Below are 20316 nucleotides of genomic sequence, written 5' to 3'. Positions count from 1 at the left end.
TTATCTTGAGTTACTTGCTTAGCATCATAACAATCAAGGTGTAAAACATTTTGTTCCAATTGTTTTGATAAGCAAAACAAAATTTACTTAATGTAGGAGTGCCTACTAACACGTGTCTTTGTGTACCATGTTTGTGTAGCACCTGCAGAAACCAGAAAAGGGTATCAGATCCTCTAGAACTGGAGTTACAGAACATTGTGAGCAACCATGTAAGTGTTGAGAATTGAACCTGGATATTCTGGAACTATGTATGTTCCTAGTATGTTCCTAATGCTCTTAACTAGGGAGAGATGTCTCCAGCTCCCACTTAGAACATTCATCCCCAGTCCAATTTAGATTACATATTTCTTTCCATTCCAGCATAGCAAACTATTTTCCTACTATTCCACAAAGGCAGAAAAATGTCATTTTAGCAAGTTTTCTTCTAAAGTCATTCAAATATCAAGTTACATATGCACACCAATTGCTTGTACTCCAGTGTGGAAATCAGCTCTGTTCTCAACCCACTTCCCCAACTCACCTGTCCAGAGTATTCTCCTAGATAAAGGCACAAGAAAACTATCTTAGGGCTATCATTTACTGTAATAAAACAATACACCCAAGTCAACTTAGGAAGCATTTAGTCAGGGGTTTGCTTACAGCTTCCAAAGATACCATCATCACCAAAAGGGAGTATGTGTCAGGTAGGCATGGTGCTGGAGAACCTGAGATCTGCATCATGATCCACAGGTACCTTCTGAAACCTCAGACTCCACCTATGGTGACATATCTGCATCTAATTGTCTAAATCATACAGAACTTTAAATAAGATATTCATAAATATTAATCAATAACTGGCAGGTTACATTTCCTTGTGTGTGATCACTTTCATTTAAAAAGCACAAAACCCAGTGGATTTTCTTTTTTTCGTTTTTCGAGACAGGGTTTCTCTGTGTAGTCTTGGCTGTCTTGGACTCGCTTTGTAGACCAGGCTGGCCTCCAACTGCCTCCCAAGTGCTGGGATTAAAGGTGTGCGCCACCACCGCCTGGTTCCAGTGGATTTTCATAGGTAACTAAACTTAAATATTTGTTATTAGATCCTTCCTCTCCTTGAGGTCAATGATAGAATTCTAAATGAGAAGTCAATTAAATTTAAACAGTAATCCTCAATTAATGAATTGTGGCTGTGTCAGTCATGGGGTCTTCTAACTTTAAAAAATCCACAGATAGGCAGCATTATCCTCAAGACACAGGTAATTCGGAAGTGGGACAGGTTAACTGGCTTTTCTAACTTCACAAGGGTGGAGAAAACTCCCGTACAGATGGTGCCCCACCCACTTATAACACAGGGCACCTCCTTCACACATAGCTGAGCTGTCTGTTTCTGCTCATAAGCTGCAAATCAAGTTCAAATTCATATTTTGAGCTCAGTTATTCTTGGTCTCAACACCTCATGAAAACATATCTGATGTCAGGAATTTAAAATTAACATTTGTGTAAAACTTATGTACTCATAATGTACGTGCTTTACTTAATGTTGAAAAAAAAAATCAAACACAAATAGCCACCCCTCCAATGCTTTAAATTGCCTGTTCATTGATAATAAAAATGAGAGGTCAGGACAGTATGGTATTCAGAATCGTTAATTTATTAATTCAAAGTTCACCAGTTTTAACTTTGAATTTTGTAGAAATTAGGTTTTATAAAATTAAAAGTAGATAAAGGGGTGTTGGGGTTTTGGATATAATTCTCTTCTAAGCCTGCTTAAATCTAAAATTTCTGTGATTATTAATAAGCTATGTCTTATTAAAATGAAAGTATTGTATGGAATATTAGTTATAGCTTATTTTGTTTAGACAACTAGTCAAATGGCAAACTTCTGAAAAACACGTATTAAAGGTAGCAGTTATGCAATGATGTTTTTAGTTACTTTATTTTAGAAAAACAAAGGTTTCCAATTGATGTCATAAGGCAGAGTATCACAATTCGACAAGTTAACAGTAATACACTTTCAAAAACCTTTATAGCTTAGTCCAAACTAGAAAATGTATTATTTCTACAATTAATTATTGTTTTTTCTCATTCTTGGGGCTCAGGCACATTCAGAAAAAATATATATTTATAAAAAGAAAATGGCAAATTCAGTCCTGCCACTTAAGTCTAAACAGTCCACACTTAACAATTTCTGTGTAAGAATAGGTGAGTGGTTTCTCCCCTACCCCCGTTCATCTCATCATGAAACACTGATGAAAATATTATTACTTTTCTTTTCTCCCTCAAAATAGGGTTTCTCTGTGTAGCCTCACTCTGAAGATCAGGCTGACCTTGAACTTACATGTATTGGCCGGACTCTGCCTCCGAGTGCTGGAAAATATTATTTTCTTAAAATAAAGAGCTACCAAGTCAAAATATTAGAAACATCATGAGCAATAAAACTGGGTAAAAACAAACAACACACACAATTGCTTCAGCTCTTCAAGAGACTTTTCCATTACTTTTACTCATTTGGCATCTTTTACATGAGTTCTAAACCAGGTTCCAAAAGTCCTCTGAGTAAGGAAGAAATCAAAACCTCTAGACCTAGTAAATCTCAAACAAATTTCAAACAATAGAAACTACAAAATATTGGTAAACACAACAAAGAGGAATTTCAGGGCAGAGGTGCTGGGGTTGCTGGGCTAAACATGCACATTCTCTGAAATACTCTTAAATGTTGTTGAGCACCAATGAGCTACGATTTTGAATTTCAGAAATCAGATCTTTACACATGAAAAAAAAAAAAAAAAAGCAGAATCCCACTTTCCTGAAAGGATTCTGTTGTTGGTTTTTAGCCATGGGAATTAGAGTATCAATCATTTACTACATTATGAAGAGGGGTGCCTTGATTCTAAAGTATGTTCTCCTGATAAGCATACAGTATTCAGAATGATAACACACTCAAGAGAAAAGCACATGAATGAACAAATTTTAGTTTTGTTTTGTTTTTATGTGAGCAACCTGACAATGCAAATAAAAATGTCCTTAAGAATAAACAAGTAAAAAAGAGTTCAATACAAAAAACTTTACTTACAATCCACATACACATTTTGTTTTATCCGATGCACATTTTAAAAGTATAAATAGACTATGAGGATCAGTATAAAGTTGTTTTGCAGCAGAGAACCAAAGGACTCATTCGTAAAGAAAAATATTGCCGAAAACAAAGAATTATCTTTGCACTTCTGTTCATTGATGCAAAGCTGTGCTTTAGTTATTCTTTTTTTCTTACTAAGAACTTATTTACAAGGGATGATTGACAAGACAAAATACATACATAGTTGACAGTGATGAACAATACTAAAATATACTGGTGGGACTTCCCTTGTCTCTCTCCTTACCATACAGGATCATAAATGAGGAATCTCTATGCACTTCAGGTCTTTTCTCCTATAAAAAGGCTTGACCATTGGGCCCACTACCATGAACCTTCCTAAAGAATCATCTTTATTCTTTGGAGGAGCTTACTTTTCACAGTAACTTTTTTTTGAGCCAGGGTTTCTCTGTGTAGCCTTGGCTGTGCTGGACTCCTTTGTAGACCAGGCTGGCTCCGAACTCAGCGATCCTCCTCCCTCTGCCACCCAAGTGCTGGGATTAAGGGCGTGCGCCACTATGCACAGCTCACAATAACTTTTAACAGTGCGTATCTCCAGTTTCCATTAGAGAATATTCTTTTATTTCCTAAAAATTCCCTGTGACTACATATTTATAACATTATCAATAAAGTTAATGATGATTAAATGTTAAAAATGGATGCTTTTGACTATGAAAAGGAACACTTGGACACAGACTATGATTAGCAATTCCCTAGCTCCAGACACACGTGTTTAAGTTCAGTGCTGATTAGTATTGCATCTGAGATCAGAAGCTCCCCTGGCAACCAAAGCAGAAGCCCCAAGAAATGTCACTGTTGGAACTACACACGATGTCTGTAAATGCACAGTGGATCCTTTTAACAAACCCTAAAGTAGTCAAAGAACAGAATCTAAACATTACCTAATAAAAAATCAGAAATTAGCTAAAACGAAGGCCTCAAAATTAACAAACTGATCTGTAGTAAACATATTATCACAAAATACCTACTGTTAGGCATGACTGCATTCTGATAAAACATGAGAGGTCGTGACTGTCATGGAGGCAAAGGTGAGGGGCTAGAGAAGAGAACTCTCTCTATCCATGATATCTGAGTTTAACATGTTGATTGTATCACTGATATATTATAGTCTCCCACAATAGAGGTGTGGCAGTAAATTTTAAATTATTAGTTTACATATCATAAAATGTAATTTGTATTTCTTATGAAAACATTCTTAATTAATAGAAATATTGTAAGTAATATCAAGCTATAAAATAAAAATGAAACAAAACAAAATACCAGGCTGCTTTGGCTAAAAGTGAGATGGCCTCTCTTTCCTGCAGTAGTGGACAGTGTGCTCTGCTAAACAGCACAGCTTCAGCCCCCACTCCACACATATCTTGGTCATTTTGTAAAGGTCAATTACAAGATCCTTCTCCTACTTCATGGTACCATATGCCCGTATCGCAATAATGCAGTGGAGTTTAAGTAAAAAAGTAACATTTCTCCTTTAAAAACAACTAGTAAAATAAAATCATTATGCTATATATAAAATCACTACTTTTAAACTTAGAACTTTAAATTTGATAGATGGAAAAATTACCAGTTTCTCTTAAAATGTCTAAATTTTAAAGATTTCATCTGTTTATATAAACTTTATCCAAAATATAGGAGAATTGGTATAGTAGGTGAAAGTATTATTTCTCTTTGCAAAACACACATCTTCCACCTTAATGGTCAAGTTAAAATTCTGCCAAAGTTTCTTAACTTTGCCATAGAACACACACATAGACAGGTGTACAGACACTGGGCATCTGAACAATAGTTGACAGAACGATTTGACTTTGTTCTGGACAAACTCTTCATCTCTTTGCTCCAAACAGCTTCCATTTATGGAAGGATTACTTTAATTCATGCAGTTGTTAGCAAAATACAAAGAACATGTTCTCTTCTGTAAATAGATCATGATTAAATATCTAAATTCAATAAATACTCTTTAATAATTTGAAATCTTATCAAATATTTTCTTTCTGTGAAGTCTCAATCTTTCTTCTTTTCTAATACATCCTTGGGCTCTTGCACCGCAGGCACTAGAGACCCTCCACTGCTGGACTCCTGCTCTTTGTTCTCTTCTATCTGTTCTTGGTTTTCCATTTCGCTTTTGGACACTTCATATCGCTCTTCTATATAGCCTCCATCTGTGTCAGCTGTATAGATTCCACAGCACATGATACTGATGACACCCAGCGGCAGGCCAAAGAGAAAGCAGCCCATAAGTGGAGAGCTCTTGAATATAGACTGTGGGGAGAGAATTCAGTTGCACTTCAATGGAATTCTGACATAAAAAACATGATGTAAATTTAAAGCCACACAACTTTTCTCTCACTGTTACTGAACTCAGTTGCAATGAATAACTGTCAATACCTGAGCAGTATCTACCATGTTAAAGGCTCAATAAATAAAGCCCGATGTGGTGGTTCACATCTTTAATCCCAACACTCAGGAGTCAGAGGCAGGTGGATCTCTGTGAGTTCGAGGCCAGCCAGGTCTACAAAGAGGAGTCCAGGACAGCGAGGACTACAAGTGAAATCTTGACTCGAAAAATAAAAACAAACAAAAAGACTCCATAAACAAAAATTCTATGCTCATATATGCACATGTAAGTGTGCATGTGTGCAGAAATGGCTACAGGCAACAGGATAAGCAATCAAATAGTCTGATTATCAAGACCCTTCTTTTTCTCTTATTGCCTATAAATATCTCTTAGATGATTATTATCTATGTGTTAAACTCTAGGAAGTTGCTTGTGGGTTCTTTCTGGTAAAGAGTTAATATTCATGCTCATACACACACACACATACTTAAAGATTTATGTGTGTATGTCTGTGTGTGTAGGTGCCTGGAGGCCAGAGGTATCAGATCTCCTGTAGCTGGAGTCATGGGAGGTTATGAGCTGGGAACTGAACTTAGGTCCTTTGTAAAAAGTACCAGCTCTTAACTACAGAGCCATCTATTTACAGCCCTATACATACTCTCTTCACATGACATTCTAATATCTGAGTCATCTGGTTGTTAGTAAAGCTTTATTAATTTACTACTTCCTCTTATGTTATGTGCTATTTCCTCAGTTACGTGAATTGGTTTTACCACTAAGATTTATTTCATGGGTTGGGTCTGTTACTCTAAAAGAATACAGAGAACAAAAGGTAATTTTGGTTGATTCACAGAATAAGAGGTGGAAATTTGAGGATGAGTGAGAAAGAAGCAGAACACGACAATGTATGACTACTGACTCTAGCCCTAGAAAGCCTCAGCAATATTTAAAAGCCAGTAAGGAAAGTACTTCAGATGGGTGAGGTCTTCTGGTGAGTATCACTGGAAAAGGGAAAGGAAGTGCTCAGAACTGATGGCTGTTGTGACACTGTGTAGTGGACTGAAGACTGTTGAGAGGATGTGTGGTCCTGAGTGAAAGTGAGGGCAGCTGTCAGACAAAATACAAAGAGGACAAACCATTTAGGTGGAAACAGGATAGTGATAAACAGAAGGATGTTATGTATGGATAATTCAGATTACCCAAATTTATTCCTTACCAATAAGGCCACATTTTCATGGTTGCCTTTGCCTCAACAAATGAAAAGTGGCATGGAGCAAGACAGTTGGGATGAACAAATGAACTGTTAGAGAATTAATTCACATTTTAATTCTACAATTTAAGCCTGCCATATAAAGAAATAAAGTATTAAAGAAAGAAGGCAAGTTGAAAGAAACAGAGAGCAGACTGACAATGCCAAAATTTTCAGTTATTGAAGACACTAAATTAACTGCCAGAACTTACCACAATTGTAGATTTGGCATCAAATACTATTCTTTTTAATCTCTGCAAAATGCTATCACCTCCTTGGGCCTTTAATTTAATAAGAATAAGACAAGTTATACACATATTAGTAGTTCGTTATGTTACGTACATAAAAATATAGCTAGAAGTAAAAATATTGATTCAAAAAATATTATACCCTAGTCCCCAAAAATCATGTTAAATATTTATACCACTTATATATTCACGTTAAATATATATATTCCTACTTATCATGTTAACGTACTCTAAACAATTCATTCTTCCTTTACTTATAATCCTTGTGGCTTGCTGGAAGGTGGCCCACCCTCCCTAGGCTTGCACAAGCTCTGAGTTTCTCTGGCTGCTTAGCTACAGTGTGGCCAAAGACTTTCTTACTAAGTAGGAACATCTTCATGCAGATGGAGCTCAACAGATAGTGCTGAGATGAGTGCAGAGAAAAGTTCCTGGGGATATCAAACCTTGGCATCTAGCTACCCCAGAAGTCTGGACCATTCTTTGAATTGCTAAGCTATAGGACCAATGACATATCTGTTACAAGAGTCTGGTCAGGTTTCACTAACTCACAAACAAAAGGGCTCTCACTACTATAACTCAGTTTCTTTCAATCAAAACAACACTTCAACACAGTAACATATTGCTACTATGTGACTCAGGGAGCTTCCCAAAGTCTGTGTAAAACTGAAAAAAACATGTAAAAAACAAAACAATAATTAAATTATCACTGAAGCAACAAAGACTCATTCTGACTTTTTTTTAAATTACTGAATTAAGATATGTTTTCACGACTGTTCAATGAGTTGCAGCCTAGTTTGAGAAATACTACAATAAGAATTACAGTAACAAAAAGAATAGAAAAAGGAAAAAATAAGATCACATAGTCTTTATGACAATTCTTTCACATGATTATTTTTAGAACTCTTTGCTGGAGCTCTGGTTCTCAATACATTTCTTTTTTTTCTTTCTTTCTTTTTTTTTTTTTTTTTTTTAAGATTTATTTATTTATTATGTATACAGTGTTCTGTCTGCATGTACACCTTCAGGCCAGAAGAGGGCATCACATCACACTACATTATGGATGGCTGTGAGCCACCATGTGATTGCTGGGAATTGAACTCAGGACCTTTGGAAGAGCAGGTGGTGCTCTTACCCACTGAGCCATCTCTCCAGCCCCTCAATACATTTCTTGATGGTTTAAAAAACTGGTTTTCATAGTCTGGCTAACTTAATTCAGTTGTCCTTAATTCAACTGACTCCAAAGGGTCATGCCAGGAAAATTCTCTAAAAAAGCATTATTCCGGGTCACAAACCTCCTAATATCTCTACCAGCTCTAGAGGCCAAGAATACTTTCCCCATCACTGTGATAGGCAACAGTGTCCCAAATAACTCTTTGAGGGACATTTGCCCCTGTGAGGCTCTAATAGGCTGACTGAATGAGGCAGGAGAAAGCAGTGGGTGGAAGCTGATTCCCTCTTCCCTCCAAGCAATGAATACCTACTCTTTTCAGGATCTAAGGTAAAGAACTGCTAGTTTCTCTTGTGCCTCTTTCCCTTCATCCCTCTGAAATGGATCTGAAACACTTACTGGTACTGTACCATCCAAAATGCTGTTAATGAACTGGACCATGTCACTGGCATCCTTAATATGTCGATCTAGCAAAAAGTACTGTTGGTTAGAAGTATTCAGTACAACTATGGTTGGGACTGTCAACTCACTAGAAAAAAAAATAAAAATTTATATTAAGCACAGCAATAATAAATACTCTAGCGCTCAATTACATCTAAGTAGCTATAGTTAGAGAAGAAAAGAGATTTTTAATATCTTTACCTCTGTGGTTTACAGGAAGCTTTCAAAGTTTGTATAAACTTTACCATTAATCAAGATTGCATGAAAATATTCTAAAAACCAACACCTAAGTGATTAAAAGTGCTGTGCAAAGTATACAATTCTGCACAGTACTATACAGAATACTAATAACGTTTAACTCTACCTCAGATGGTACTCAGAAACCCCAACAGGCAAGAGAGTGGTCTCTGGAACCACACTGTTTGAATCTGGAGCTTTCTCTTAACACTGCAGCATGTTAGTCAAGAACTTTAGCTTCTTACATGTAAAGCTTTTTTCTTATAAAATATGGAAACCAATAGTACCTAACTTGCTACACAATTACATGAGAAAATTCAAGCTAACCCTTCAGAATGGTTCCTTGTATACACTGAGTAAACATACATGTTAAATAAACACTATTGTGAATTCTCTGTAGTCTCCTGTCACTCTACCCAACAAGAGGACACATATATTTTCCAATGTACTTAAACATTCACCAGGCAGGTCACACCTTGGCACTTAAGCCCTGCTGTCATGGCTTGAATATGAAATGGCCTGGAAAGGCTCGTGTGTGAAGGCCCCCAGCTGGTGACATCATCTTTGTAGGCAGAGGAGTCTTCTACAGTTAAGCTGGCTAGATCTATCAAGTCACTGGTAACATGACACTGAAGGTTTCTCCTGCTTCCTTTTCTCTTCCTCTACTTTTACTTCTTAGTCACCTAAGGTGAGGAGTATCAGCCATACAATTCCTGCTGCCACGATGATCTGCCTCATTCAGACTGAAAGCAGCAGAACCCACCAACACTGACTGAGACTTACATACCAAAATAAATTTTACCTCCTTTAAACCGTTTCCCTCAGGTATTTGTCAAAGACAAAAAAACTAAAACACACCCTTCAAACCTAACAACTTAAGCTGACTATGATGTTGTGACTGTAATTTGAGCTAAGATCTTACAACTGACTAAACTACGAATTAAATGCTTACCTACTGCTAGATACTATCATCGTGGATTATGATGTTAGTTATTGGAGCAAAAGTGCTGCGGAATGCTGCAAACATTTAAAAAATGAATCTATCAACTTAAATGGTCTTATCAAAGTCCCTATCATATACTGAAAAAAAAATGAATTTCCATTATAGGGTTATACAGAATATCTTTCCTCTTAGGTTTATACAAGATCAACTTTACAACTTCTATACACAATAATTGTTCTATGAGCAATAGGAAATTTATAAACAATTGTTTTCCTTTCTTTTCTTTTTCTTTTTCTTTTTTTTTTAAACATTATTAAAACTTTAGTGCCATTTGGGAAACAATGTGGAAGAGGGATGGAAGTGGAAATGGGAAAAAAACATAAACTCTAAAGAATGGGGAGTTGTGCTGCAAAAAGATGAGTGCTGTACATAACACAGCTGCTGCAACTATGAACTCACTGAACATGTGGTTCTCTGTGTAAGCCCTGCATGAGACTGGGTCTGTCAGCATTTCATCATGCACAAGGAAGGGGCCTACGAGGTCCTGTCTCTTCCTGTGTGATTACTGGTAGTTAGTAGCTTTCGGGTCAGGAGGTTATAATTTTCTTCAGTGAAGTTACCAATAACCTATCACACACTTATGCAAACAACTCAGACTTATTGGGCAGAAGTGTTTCAGAGAAAGATGTGGGGGAGAAAGGGAGGGAAAGATGGTTAAAAAATATCTAAAATTTATTCTACACTTGCATGAATCTGTCAGTGAAATTTTATTTATTTATTTATTTATTTATTTTCTCAAGATGGTTTCTCTATGTAGCTTGGACTTACTTTGTAGACCAGATGGGCTTTGAACTCACAGCAATCCACCTGCCTCTGCCTCCGACTACCACACCTGGCGTGAAATTTTAAAATTTAAAGAATATCCTCTAACTAGATAGGACTCATAGTGGAGGGATGGGAACACCAGCCCACCCATAAAAACTTCGACCCCAAATTTACCCTGCCTACAAGATGTGCAGGGATAAAGACAGAGCAGACACTGAAGGAAAGTCCAACTACAGCCTCGTACCACCCCATGGGAGAGAGCCAACCCCTGACACTATTAACAATATTCTGCTATGTTTGCAGACAGAAGCCTAGCATAGGTGTCCTCTGAGAGGCTCCACTGAGCAGTGGATTGAAATGGGATGTAAAGAAAATTAAGAAAAAAAAAAAAAGAACAAAGAAAAAATACTGTCAATTACTTCAAGCATCTTCGATTATTGCATGTGGAAGTCAGACAACTCTCAGGATTGGGCCTCTTCTGACACCTTGTGGCATATGGGGATCAAACTCAAGTTGTCAGGCCTATGAGGAAGTGGCTCTACTCAGTGAACAACCTTACCAGCCCACAATAACTTATTAAAATATGTATTATAAAAACTATAAATTTACCTATTATAGAATGATTTGAAAATGTTATTATGTTGAAGTGGGAGACAATCTTTATAGTAAAGAATAAAATTAAATCTTAATAAATTCAAAATACAGGATTTATAAAATAAAATCAGACATTTATTGGGGGGATGTCAGCATCAGAAAATGACAGAAAGTGCTTTTTGGTATGTTTTTTCCAGCTAATTAAGTCGCTCTCCATCTCTCAAAATTAGTAATATCAAAGTGGAAAAACCATCAATACTTTACTTACTCCATCAGCAAGGTGTTTATATAGTCATTTCCATCCATATGGCCAAACTGAAAATCTCTGTAAGACACAAGCAACAACAAAGAGAAAGAAGAGAAAGAGCACACTATTGGATTAAGAGAAAAAAGGTACACACCACAAACTAGAACTTGTAAGCACATAAACTTCCAACACTGAACATGGAACCCCTGACATTTACACCAGAGTGTTTTCTACTCAGTTTTGATAAGCAAATACACAACCAACAAACTGGACATTTCACCTCACTATACATGTTTAAAAGACAGGGAATGAAATGTGCTGCAAGTAAAATACATTTAAAGAAAGTGAGCCAGGTGTGGTGGCACACGCCTTTAATCCTAGCACTCAGGGAGGCAGAGGCAGGTGGATCTCTGTGAGTTCAAGGCAAGCCTGGTCTACAAGGAGAGTTGCACATAGCGAGGACCATTACACAGAGAAACCTTGTCTCAAAAAACCAAAAAAGAAAATAAAAAAAAAGTGGATTTACTGTGAAATAGGATCACTCAGAAGAGGTCAGCTACCATGTACCATGAGAATTGCACAATGAACTTTTAGTAGATTTTATACAAAGAAAATAATGAATCCTCGAGGTTTCTCTTGCTGTTTTGGTAGCAGCAACAAACATAAAAAAATGAAATACAGCAAAAATTCTTATTCCTAAGTAACTTTTTACATTTCATTAGTATTTTGAGTTTTTTTTTTTACAATCACTTTCCTGGCATGTGAGTGTTCATTTAAATTGTTTCAAATTTGCAAATTTATGTGAATATTCTTCTACCATAAAACATGTGTCAAACACTCTCAAGAAGTAGGAATGGGATGAATTATAAATGACTGGGTGCAGCAGCTTCTCCAACTTTTAAGATGTGGCATAGATATGTCCTCATGCTGACTGGAAGCTCCAGGTCAATTAATTCTTGATTTACCTTTCAAAGTATGAGATATGATCTCTCTTATCTGAAATGCTGGGGCCCAGAAGTGTTTGACATTTCTGAGTTTTCATGGTTTGGATTTGCGTACAATAAGCTCCCTAGGGCAGGGACCCAAATGTTCAGTACAGAACTCATGCAGAGTCTTTGGTTGGTGCTTCAGTCTCCAGGCTGGCGCTGTCAGTTGGCTCTGTTGGTCTTCTTGGGGTGCTCCTGTCACCTCCAGGTCCTTTTCCCCTTCCCCCTTTTCCACAAGAATTCCTGTACATTGCCTTGTGTTTGGCTGCGACTGTTTCTAACTGCTACTGGGTGGAGCCTCTCAGAAGACAACTATGCTAGGCTCCTGCCTGCAAGCAAATCTTTAGATAAGAATATCTTTAATAGTGTCAGGGCTGGCTCTCTCCCATGGGTGGGTCTTAGGTTGAGCCAAGCACTGGTTGGACATTCCTTCAATCTCTGCTCTAACTTTATCCCTGCACATCTCTCCCTACACAGACGTAGCTGATGGGCAGCTCAGGCTTTCTGTGGGTCCACTAGTAAGAGGAGTGGGGGCTCTCTCTGACATGGACTCTGTTGGCTGTTGTTTGATCATTTCCCCCTGGTGGGACAACCTTAGCAGGCCACAGGGGAAGAAGACACACTTAGTCCTGATGTGATTTGATGAGCTGGGATAGAAGGGAAGGAGGTTCCCCTTTTTTGAGGAAGAGGGGATGGGGGAGGGAGGAGGGAGAGGGAGCGTGGGCCTGTGAGGAGAGGAGGGATGGGGCTATGACAGGATATAAAGTGAATTAAAAAAAATACAGAACTCATTTTTCCCTCCTCATATACACCTTATACACATACCATGAAGGAAGTATCACAATTCTTTAACATGACTTTGTGTTCTGACCACTATCATGGGAAGGCAGGTGTGGAATTTTCCACTTAGTGCTGTGTCAGAGCCCATGCATTTAGACCTTAGAGCATCTAAGATGCCAGCCTTAAATTTTTGAGATTAGGGATCTTAACTACTTTTAATTTACTTCACTGATAAACCGAATTAAACAGTGACAAACTTTCAAACAAAGTCAACTTTTCAGAAAACATGCACATACCTATGGAAGTGGTCTCTGAAATCTCTAGCAACTTCTTGAACAATTGACTTTAATCTGTAGAAGAATAAATACATAAATATGTCACCTCTTCAATTAAAAGGTTTAACTATCCCATTACAACATCTGTTGCAAGACACTCTATGTAGACTACACAAAGCTGGCATGGCATTTGAAGCTTAAATCTGTTTCAAAGCAATTATACTTGGTATGCTCAAATGATGTGTTTTTCTCATCAATGACTACAATAGCCACAAGCTTTCCTGAAATTAAGAATAGTATCTTTCATTTCCTTGAATTGAGAAAGACATAACTCACATAACCCATACTTGTCAAATATTACTTCTGATACCAGACTATGTTTCTAGATTCCAATCATCATTTACGCATTGGTGGTTCAGTGGTAGAATTCTCACTTGCCAATCATTATTTACACATTACATAAAATTAAGCCAACATATTTGCAGCCCAGACCAGTAAATTAGTCAACTTCAAATGATACATTTCTTCTACCTCTAGGAGGTAAATATTAATAATTTTATTTTAATTTCTCTAAAATTATTTTATGCAAACCAACAACGTAATGAAATATTTTGTCAAAAGCTACACCATAAAGAAGACATTGCCAGATGTGGTGGTACATGCCTTTATCCCAGCACTCAGGAAGGCAGAGGCAAATGGATCAAAGTTAGAGGCCAGCCTGGTCTACAATGTGAATCCAGGATAGCTACGGCTACACAGGGAAACACTGTTTTGAAAAAGCAGCAGCAGCAGCAACAACAACAACAACAACAACAACAACAACAACAACAACAACAACAACAAAGACATTGATTTAAAAACATTTACTAAAAATTGCTAATAAGCCCTAGTAGTTTATAACACTAAGGAAATTATTTTTGCATAGCCATTTCCTCTGTTACAATTTCACCAGTGATGGCATATAGAATCAAATTGAGTGACACTACTTTTGAAGTATAAGTAAAACAGTAAGTTATATGCCTACTGACAATGTTCGGGAGGGTAGAACAATGTAATAACAGTAGTGTTCGGGGTGCTGACGTGGGTTATGTTCTCAGCACTGTACCAAGCAGGGAGAATAAAAGTGAGATACCACTCTCTAATACTTATGTAACTGAACATAAGCAAACTCCCATTTATTTTAGGAAAGCAAGTTTTTCTGACTTATAAGGAAAAATTAAATGAATTTATATACATAAACATACTTGAGTATAGTTTCACTCGAGGTAGAAACACAAATGTAGGAATAAGTTAAAAACCAAACCAAACCAAACTAACCAAACCAAAATCCCCCCCCCCCAAAATCCCAAAACCAAAAAATTAGCATCATTTACATTATTTTCATGCTTTTCCTAATCTCACCCTGCATAATACATCTCTAATACATCTACATAATCTTGATTCACTGTTAGCTTTTTGTTGAAAACATCATCTATAAGAATTATTTCATTTCTTGAAATATTTCATGTACTATTCAGTGCTTAATTTTTCATTTTGTTTTTTTCTTATTCTTCTTTCCCCCCAAGACAGGGTTTCCCTGTGTAATAGAGTCCTGGCTGTCCTGGCCTCTCTCTGTAGATCAGGCTGGCTCGAACTCACAAATATCCATCTACCTCTCTGCCTTCTGAATGCTGGCATTACAGACGTGTGCTACAGCACCTGGCTTCAGTGCTTAATTTGAATTGTGTCTAATTTTCAAATGTTTCTTCCCTATCGCTGTATTTCCATTTCATGATCATGAAACTGTGAGAGGGAACACATGTGGTAACAACATATAGATGTCCCACCTTTAGTGGGGTCTAAGCCTATACAATACTCTCCTAATAAAGTAAGCTTCTTATAATTTTTAAACTTTCTATGTTGGCTAACTCTTATATTTCTATTTATTTTTCTTTCTTTGTCATTTTCTATCATATGACCTTAAGAAATGAACAGTATGACTGATTCCCACTCACAAGTAACAGCAGACCTTAGGAGACAGTGAGAAGGCTTCACTTTAACTTGTAGCTTCATGGTTTTTGTTTGTTTGGTTTTGGTTTTGGTTTTTTATTCCCTTATTCTTGAATCATTCAGGCCCTTGTCTTCCTCATCACCATCAGGTGTTAGTAAACCTCTTTGGCTACACTGATCCTCATATGAAAGTATATATCCGTGGTACTCTAAGTCTCAACTCTTAGAAAGCAGAACTAGCAAACATAAGTGTACTTTAATTAGGAAATGCAGCTTTAAAAGAACCAGTAAATAAGCACTCAAAGAAAAATTCTGTAATGAAGCGGAATGGCCATATGCTTGTTACCTGTGTCACCAAGTTCATACAAAAGGAAGCCATCCATAGTAAGGTAGTTCTGAAATCTCTCCCTGCTGATCCATGTGGACAGATCGCCATCTTCATACTCTTGAAACAAAGCAAAGGAAATACATCAGCGTACAAGGCAGCTGTAATGTCTCAATTCAGCAAAGTGATAACGTATCTAAAACAGTATTATAATTATAAAACCTTAAGCTGGTTCTTAGGTAGTTTATAGTTGCCTGAATTAAGGGCCTCTTAGCAGGTTTAGAATAAGAGATTTGAAGGCTGAGTCTAGATACTGCTAGACATTTTAACTTGGGAGAAAAAAGAAAACACTCTTCTTTAAAAATACATAAAATAGTAACAATGGTCAAGTATACATTGAACACTTCTAGTAGCATTTTCTTAACCAAAAAGAAGGTAGGTACAGACAAATATATGGGTTCTTTCCTTTCTCCTCTTTTCATGTATGCAAGTTCTTCTCAAGTTCATTTGACTGGTGATGACTATAAACATTCAAAAACTATCTCCTGAATGAATGTACTTTGATGTTTCACTGTATAGATCACTTTATCTAATACTCTAATGATGTAGGACAGTCATGTATCTGCCACACTATCCCCTGTATAAATTAAAGGACAGAAATAACTATGCAACATTAGGTGGGTAACGCAGGACATCTAATGTATAGCACTAGTGATAATTATGTATCAAGTTAGTTCAATTGAACACAATGACAAAAATTAGAGATGTGTAGTTTTCTCTGCAGTTATCAAGACATAAAATATAAGAAAATATCAAAACATGTTCCTTTACTAAAGCAAGGAAAATAATTTTTTTCTTCAGTGGTCCAACAATCAAGTGGTTATCTAAAAAAAATATAACCCCCATTTTTAAAAAGAAGGATAGTGAAACACAGTGAAAAAATTTCATTAGGATTTGCTTTGAATTACTTCAAAAGAAAAACAATAAAACTGAAACAACTACAGTAAGGTCCTGTTAACCATTTATGAGTATGAGGGTTTTATTATATCTTTCTTTTTATGATGTATGGATGATATAAAAATAAAATTTAAATAAAGTATTTTCTGACAGAGGGGGAGAAATACCTAAAGAAGGTAAAGAGTTTCATTCTGCTGAGGATATTTTATTTTATCGGTGTGTGATGAAAGCTAACTATCCTCCTAAAATTAAGTCTGAACATTTTAATGTATAGAAATTGAATACAGATTATTTCTTAAAGTGGCAAATAATTACACACACACACACACACACACACACACACACACACACACACACACCCTCAATGGAAGCAACTAAGAATGAAGTACATTGTTGGAAATCTACTGAAGGATTAAAAGATGATTCTATCAAATGTGATACTTTGTAAGTGGCAGCACTTACACAATATTTTATAAATGCCTGCTTATAACAATGTTTTAATTATGAAAGGCCTTATGTGAGTTAAAGCTTTGGAACTTACCATCATAAACAAAGTAAGTGTTGTCCTTGAAAACAAGCACAGCAGGAATCTCTTTCAGTGTCACATACTGCAGAAAAACATCAGAAGTTTGAAATTTTAACGCCAATAATTCAATTAGTACCTGTAATAGCATGATCTGGTGCTTTGTATTTGATTGCGAATTATTTTGTTCCAGAGATCTGCTTGCTTTCTCTTACAAGCACATTCTCCGGTACATCTTCCCTTACTGTGTAAATCTTGCTCTACCTAATTTAAAGGTGATTGGTTAAAAAAAACCGCTGAAGCCAGGTGTGGTGGCACACACATTTAATCCCAGCACTTGGGAGGCAGAGGCAGGCAGATTGGATCACTGTGAGTTCAAGGCCAGCCTAGTCTACAAAGTAAGTCCAGGACAGCTAAGACTACACAGAGAAATCTTGTCTTGAAAAACCAAACCAACCAAACAAACAAACAAAAACCAAACCAAACCAAAAAACAAAAAAACCAAAACCAAACAAACAAAGCAAACAAACCAAAAATCAAAAACCAAAACAAAATGCTGAAGCCTGGGCAGGGCAGAAGTGAGAGGTGGAGCTAAGGTTCATGGGGAGGAGATAGGAAAAGAAGCAAATGGCTTGGAGGAGCAGCTCTAATGATGGATGGAGCAAAGCAGCCCAGGTGAGAAACACGTGCAAGTATTTATGATTTATGGATGGGGGGGAAGTAGCCCAGATAGGAATTATTAGAGCAATTGGCATAGGATATGGGACTGGGAGATGAAGGGTAGTTGAGAGGGGAAATATTTGCTCAGCCCCAGGTAAAATAAGGCTTATCTAAAATCTATCAGGTGTCTGTGTACTTATTGATTTGGTAGCAGGTTAGAGAATAATACCACCATAACAATTACAGGCTTTTAATAATAAACATTATTAACCATTTTTATTTTCTACATTAAGTACCTACAATTAATTTCAAAAGCATTGAAAAAAACTAGGAAATAACCCCTCACCCACACTACTGAAGACTAGAAAGAGTACAATCTTAAATTCAGCTAAATTTTATGTTTTCAGATACCTCCCTGGAAGCATGCTGCCTGACATAAGAAAAGACAAGGACCACTCTTAAGAGTTTCTATAAGACCATGGATAATATTTTGAGTAGGAAAAGATGGAGGAATTCTGGAGCACAGAGCAGTAGGACCAATGCTTTAACAGTCTACCTAAGGATATCACTCCCCAGTACTCATCAGCTTTGTGATACTCAGTTACTTCATCTAGATTCAACTGCCTCAGCCTAGAAACTTAAAGCCAATGACAACATCTACCTCCCAGGATAATTATGGATGACATTAGGCAACAAGTACTCTCCAAACTACTTTTTAAATACTATTGGCATTCATAAGGAATCATCTAAAAGTACCTCCTTCTATTTTGTATGTATTTCAAACAGGTAAAATTATGAAAAATTAGGCTAGGCAATTACCCATGAGTATATGTAACCCAAAAGTAACAGTGAATAGATTCAGGTACATCTCAGCACAGAGGCAATATGATAAATGATCTTGCTACATTGTAACTAAAAATTACATAATACTATCATAATATCGGGTAGTAAAAAAGCTCTCAATCATGACTAGATTTGCCTTTTCTTGGCCACTCACCCACAAAAATGTTAGGAAGTTTCTGTGTTAGCATGAGGCATTGCTCCCTTCCAAAGCAATGAAGTGGCCTTTCTTGGAAGGACTTACAGCAGATAATCCATTTCCATATCTATCTCTTCCTTACATTCCATGGCGTTTACATTACAGGAGGTGCTGGTCTGCTCTCTATTGTTTTAGTTTTTTCTTTGTTTTTAAAATATAAAGTCTCACTGTAGCCCAGGCTAGCCTTGAGCTCCTGCCTCTATTTCCAGTTGTATAATAAATATCATGTACAGCTAATTCTTTAGCTTCAAAGAGATAGTGGTTACACAACTATTTGCATGTGCCAAAAATAACACATCTGTACACCAAAATGGAAGGATCTGACTGTAAAATATAAAAATTAATACTTAGATCTAAAAAAAGGAGAAATGACAAATTAAGGGTATGAACATTATGTGCTCTGAAAAAATAATATGTCTTCTACCAAAATAGGTAAACTGGAGTGGATTTAGATTGGCAAAAGTAGAGGTTCTTTAACATGTTGAAAACATTTCAGAATTTCCATTGTAACATAAAAACCTATGTACTAAAGCAATGGTTCTCAAGCTGTGGTCGTGACCCTTTTGGGGTCAAACTACCACTTCACAGGGATTGAATATCACACATTCTGAATATCAGACATTTACATTTTAAGGTTCATAACAATAGCAAAAATTATAGTTATGAAATAGCAATGAAAATCATTTTATGGTTGGGTTACCAAAACATGAGAAACTGTATTAAAGCATCGTAGCATTAGGATGGTTGAGAACCAGTGTGCTAGAGTACACTCTAAGTTATTTCATATTCACCTGCTTATTGACTCCCAAGTTCAAAGGTTAAGTGATCTGTGAATCTACTTTCACAATATTGTGCTCTTAGCACTTTCAAATGAACCGACTTGAGTTCCTTATGAACTTCACCTTCATTATACATGCTGTAAAATATACAACAAGAATTGTCTTCTGCTTGCTTCTATCCCCTTCTCACAGTGATATAGGAAGACTGGCTACTGTGCTGCTGTTCAAATATGCAAGTTATGCTCTTGTCTTGGGCATTTGAATTATCTCCTCTTTTCTGATATTCTATCCATAGACCTGTGTGAGGCTCTTTCACATCAAGCAGGCTTCAGTTCAAATATTTTCTGCTCACACCTCCCTCTTTCCTTACCTTTTTGGATCAAAAAAATTAAACAGCTGTCCATCCCTACATATCCCAACTCTCACAATGTCCACTTACTTTTGGTAGCATCTCTGGAGTCTTGTTTTTGTAGTATTTATTTACTACTGGGTGTGAGGGGCCAGGAGTAGACTGCATTTGCAACAATACATAATTTATTACTTAAAAGCACCTTTGGGGTTTGATATATATCACTGCTTACCAATA

The 20316-nt window shown here is 36.6% G+C and overlaps 1 protein-coding gene across 1 annotated transcript in view; it reads right to left on the bottom strand.

Annotated features, from left to right (window-relative positions):
- Window positions 1-2445: 2445 nt before the first annotated feature.
- The window catches only part of LOC311591769 (protein disulfide-isomerase TMX3-like), a 33797-nt gene continuing 15926 nt past the window's right edge, over window positions 2446-20316 (bottom strand). Inside the window, exons 9-16 of the mRNA XM_084803408.1 lie at window positions 17271-17337; window positions 15794-15892; window positions 13682-13739; window positions 13480-13533; window positions 11439-11495; window positions 8530-8659; window positions 6927-6995; window positions 2446-5389 (exon numbers count right to left, since the gene is read on the bottom strand). Of these exons, the coding sequence (XP_084659534.1) occupies window positions 5132-5389; window positions 6927-6995; window positions 8530-8659; window positions 11439-11495; window positions 13480-13533; window positions 13682-13739; window positions 15794-15892; window positions 17271-17337 (792 nt within the window). The 3' untranslated portion in view covers window positions 2446-5131. The remainder of the gene's footprint in view (window positions 5390-6926; window positions 6996-8529; window positions 8660-11438; window positions 11496-13479; window positions 13534-13681; window positions 13740-15793; window positions 15893-17270; window positions 17338-20316) is intronic.

The sequence above is a fragment of the Acomys minous genome (assembly GCF_964271855.1).
Source record: "Acomys minous genome assembly, contig: scaffold_34, whole genome shotgun sequence".
NCBI lineage: Eukaryota > Metazoa > Chordata > Mammalia > Rodentia > Muridae > Acomys > Acomys minous.
Note: the sequence above shows the minus strand (reverse complement) of the source record. Positions and strands in the feature narration are given on the sequence as shown.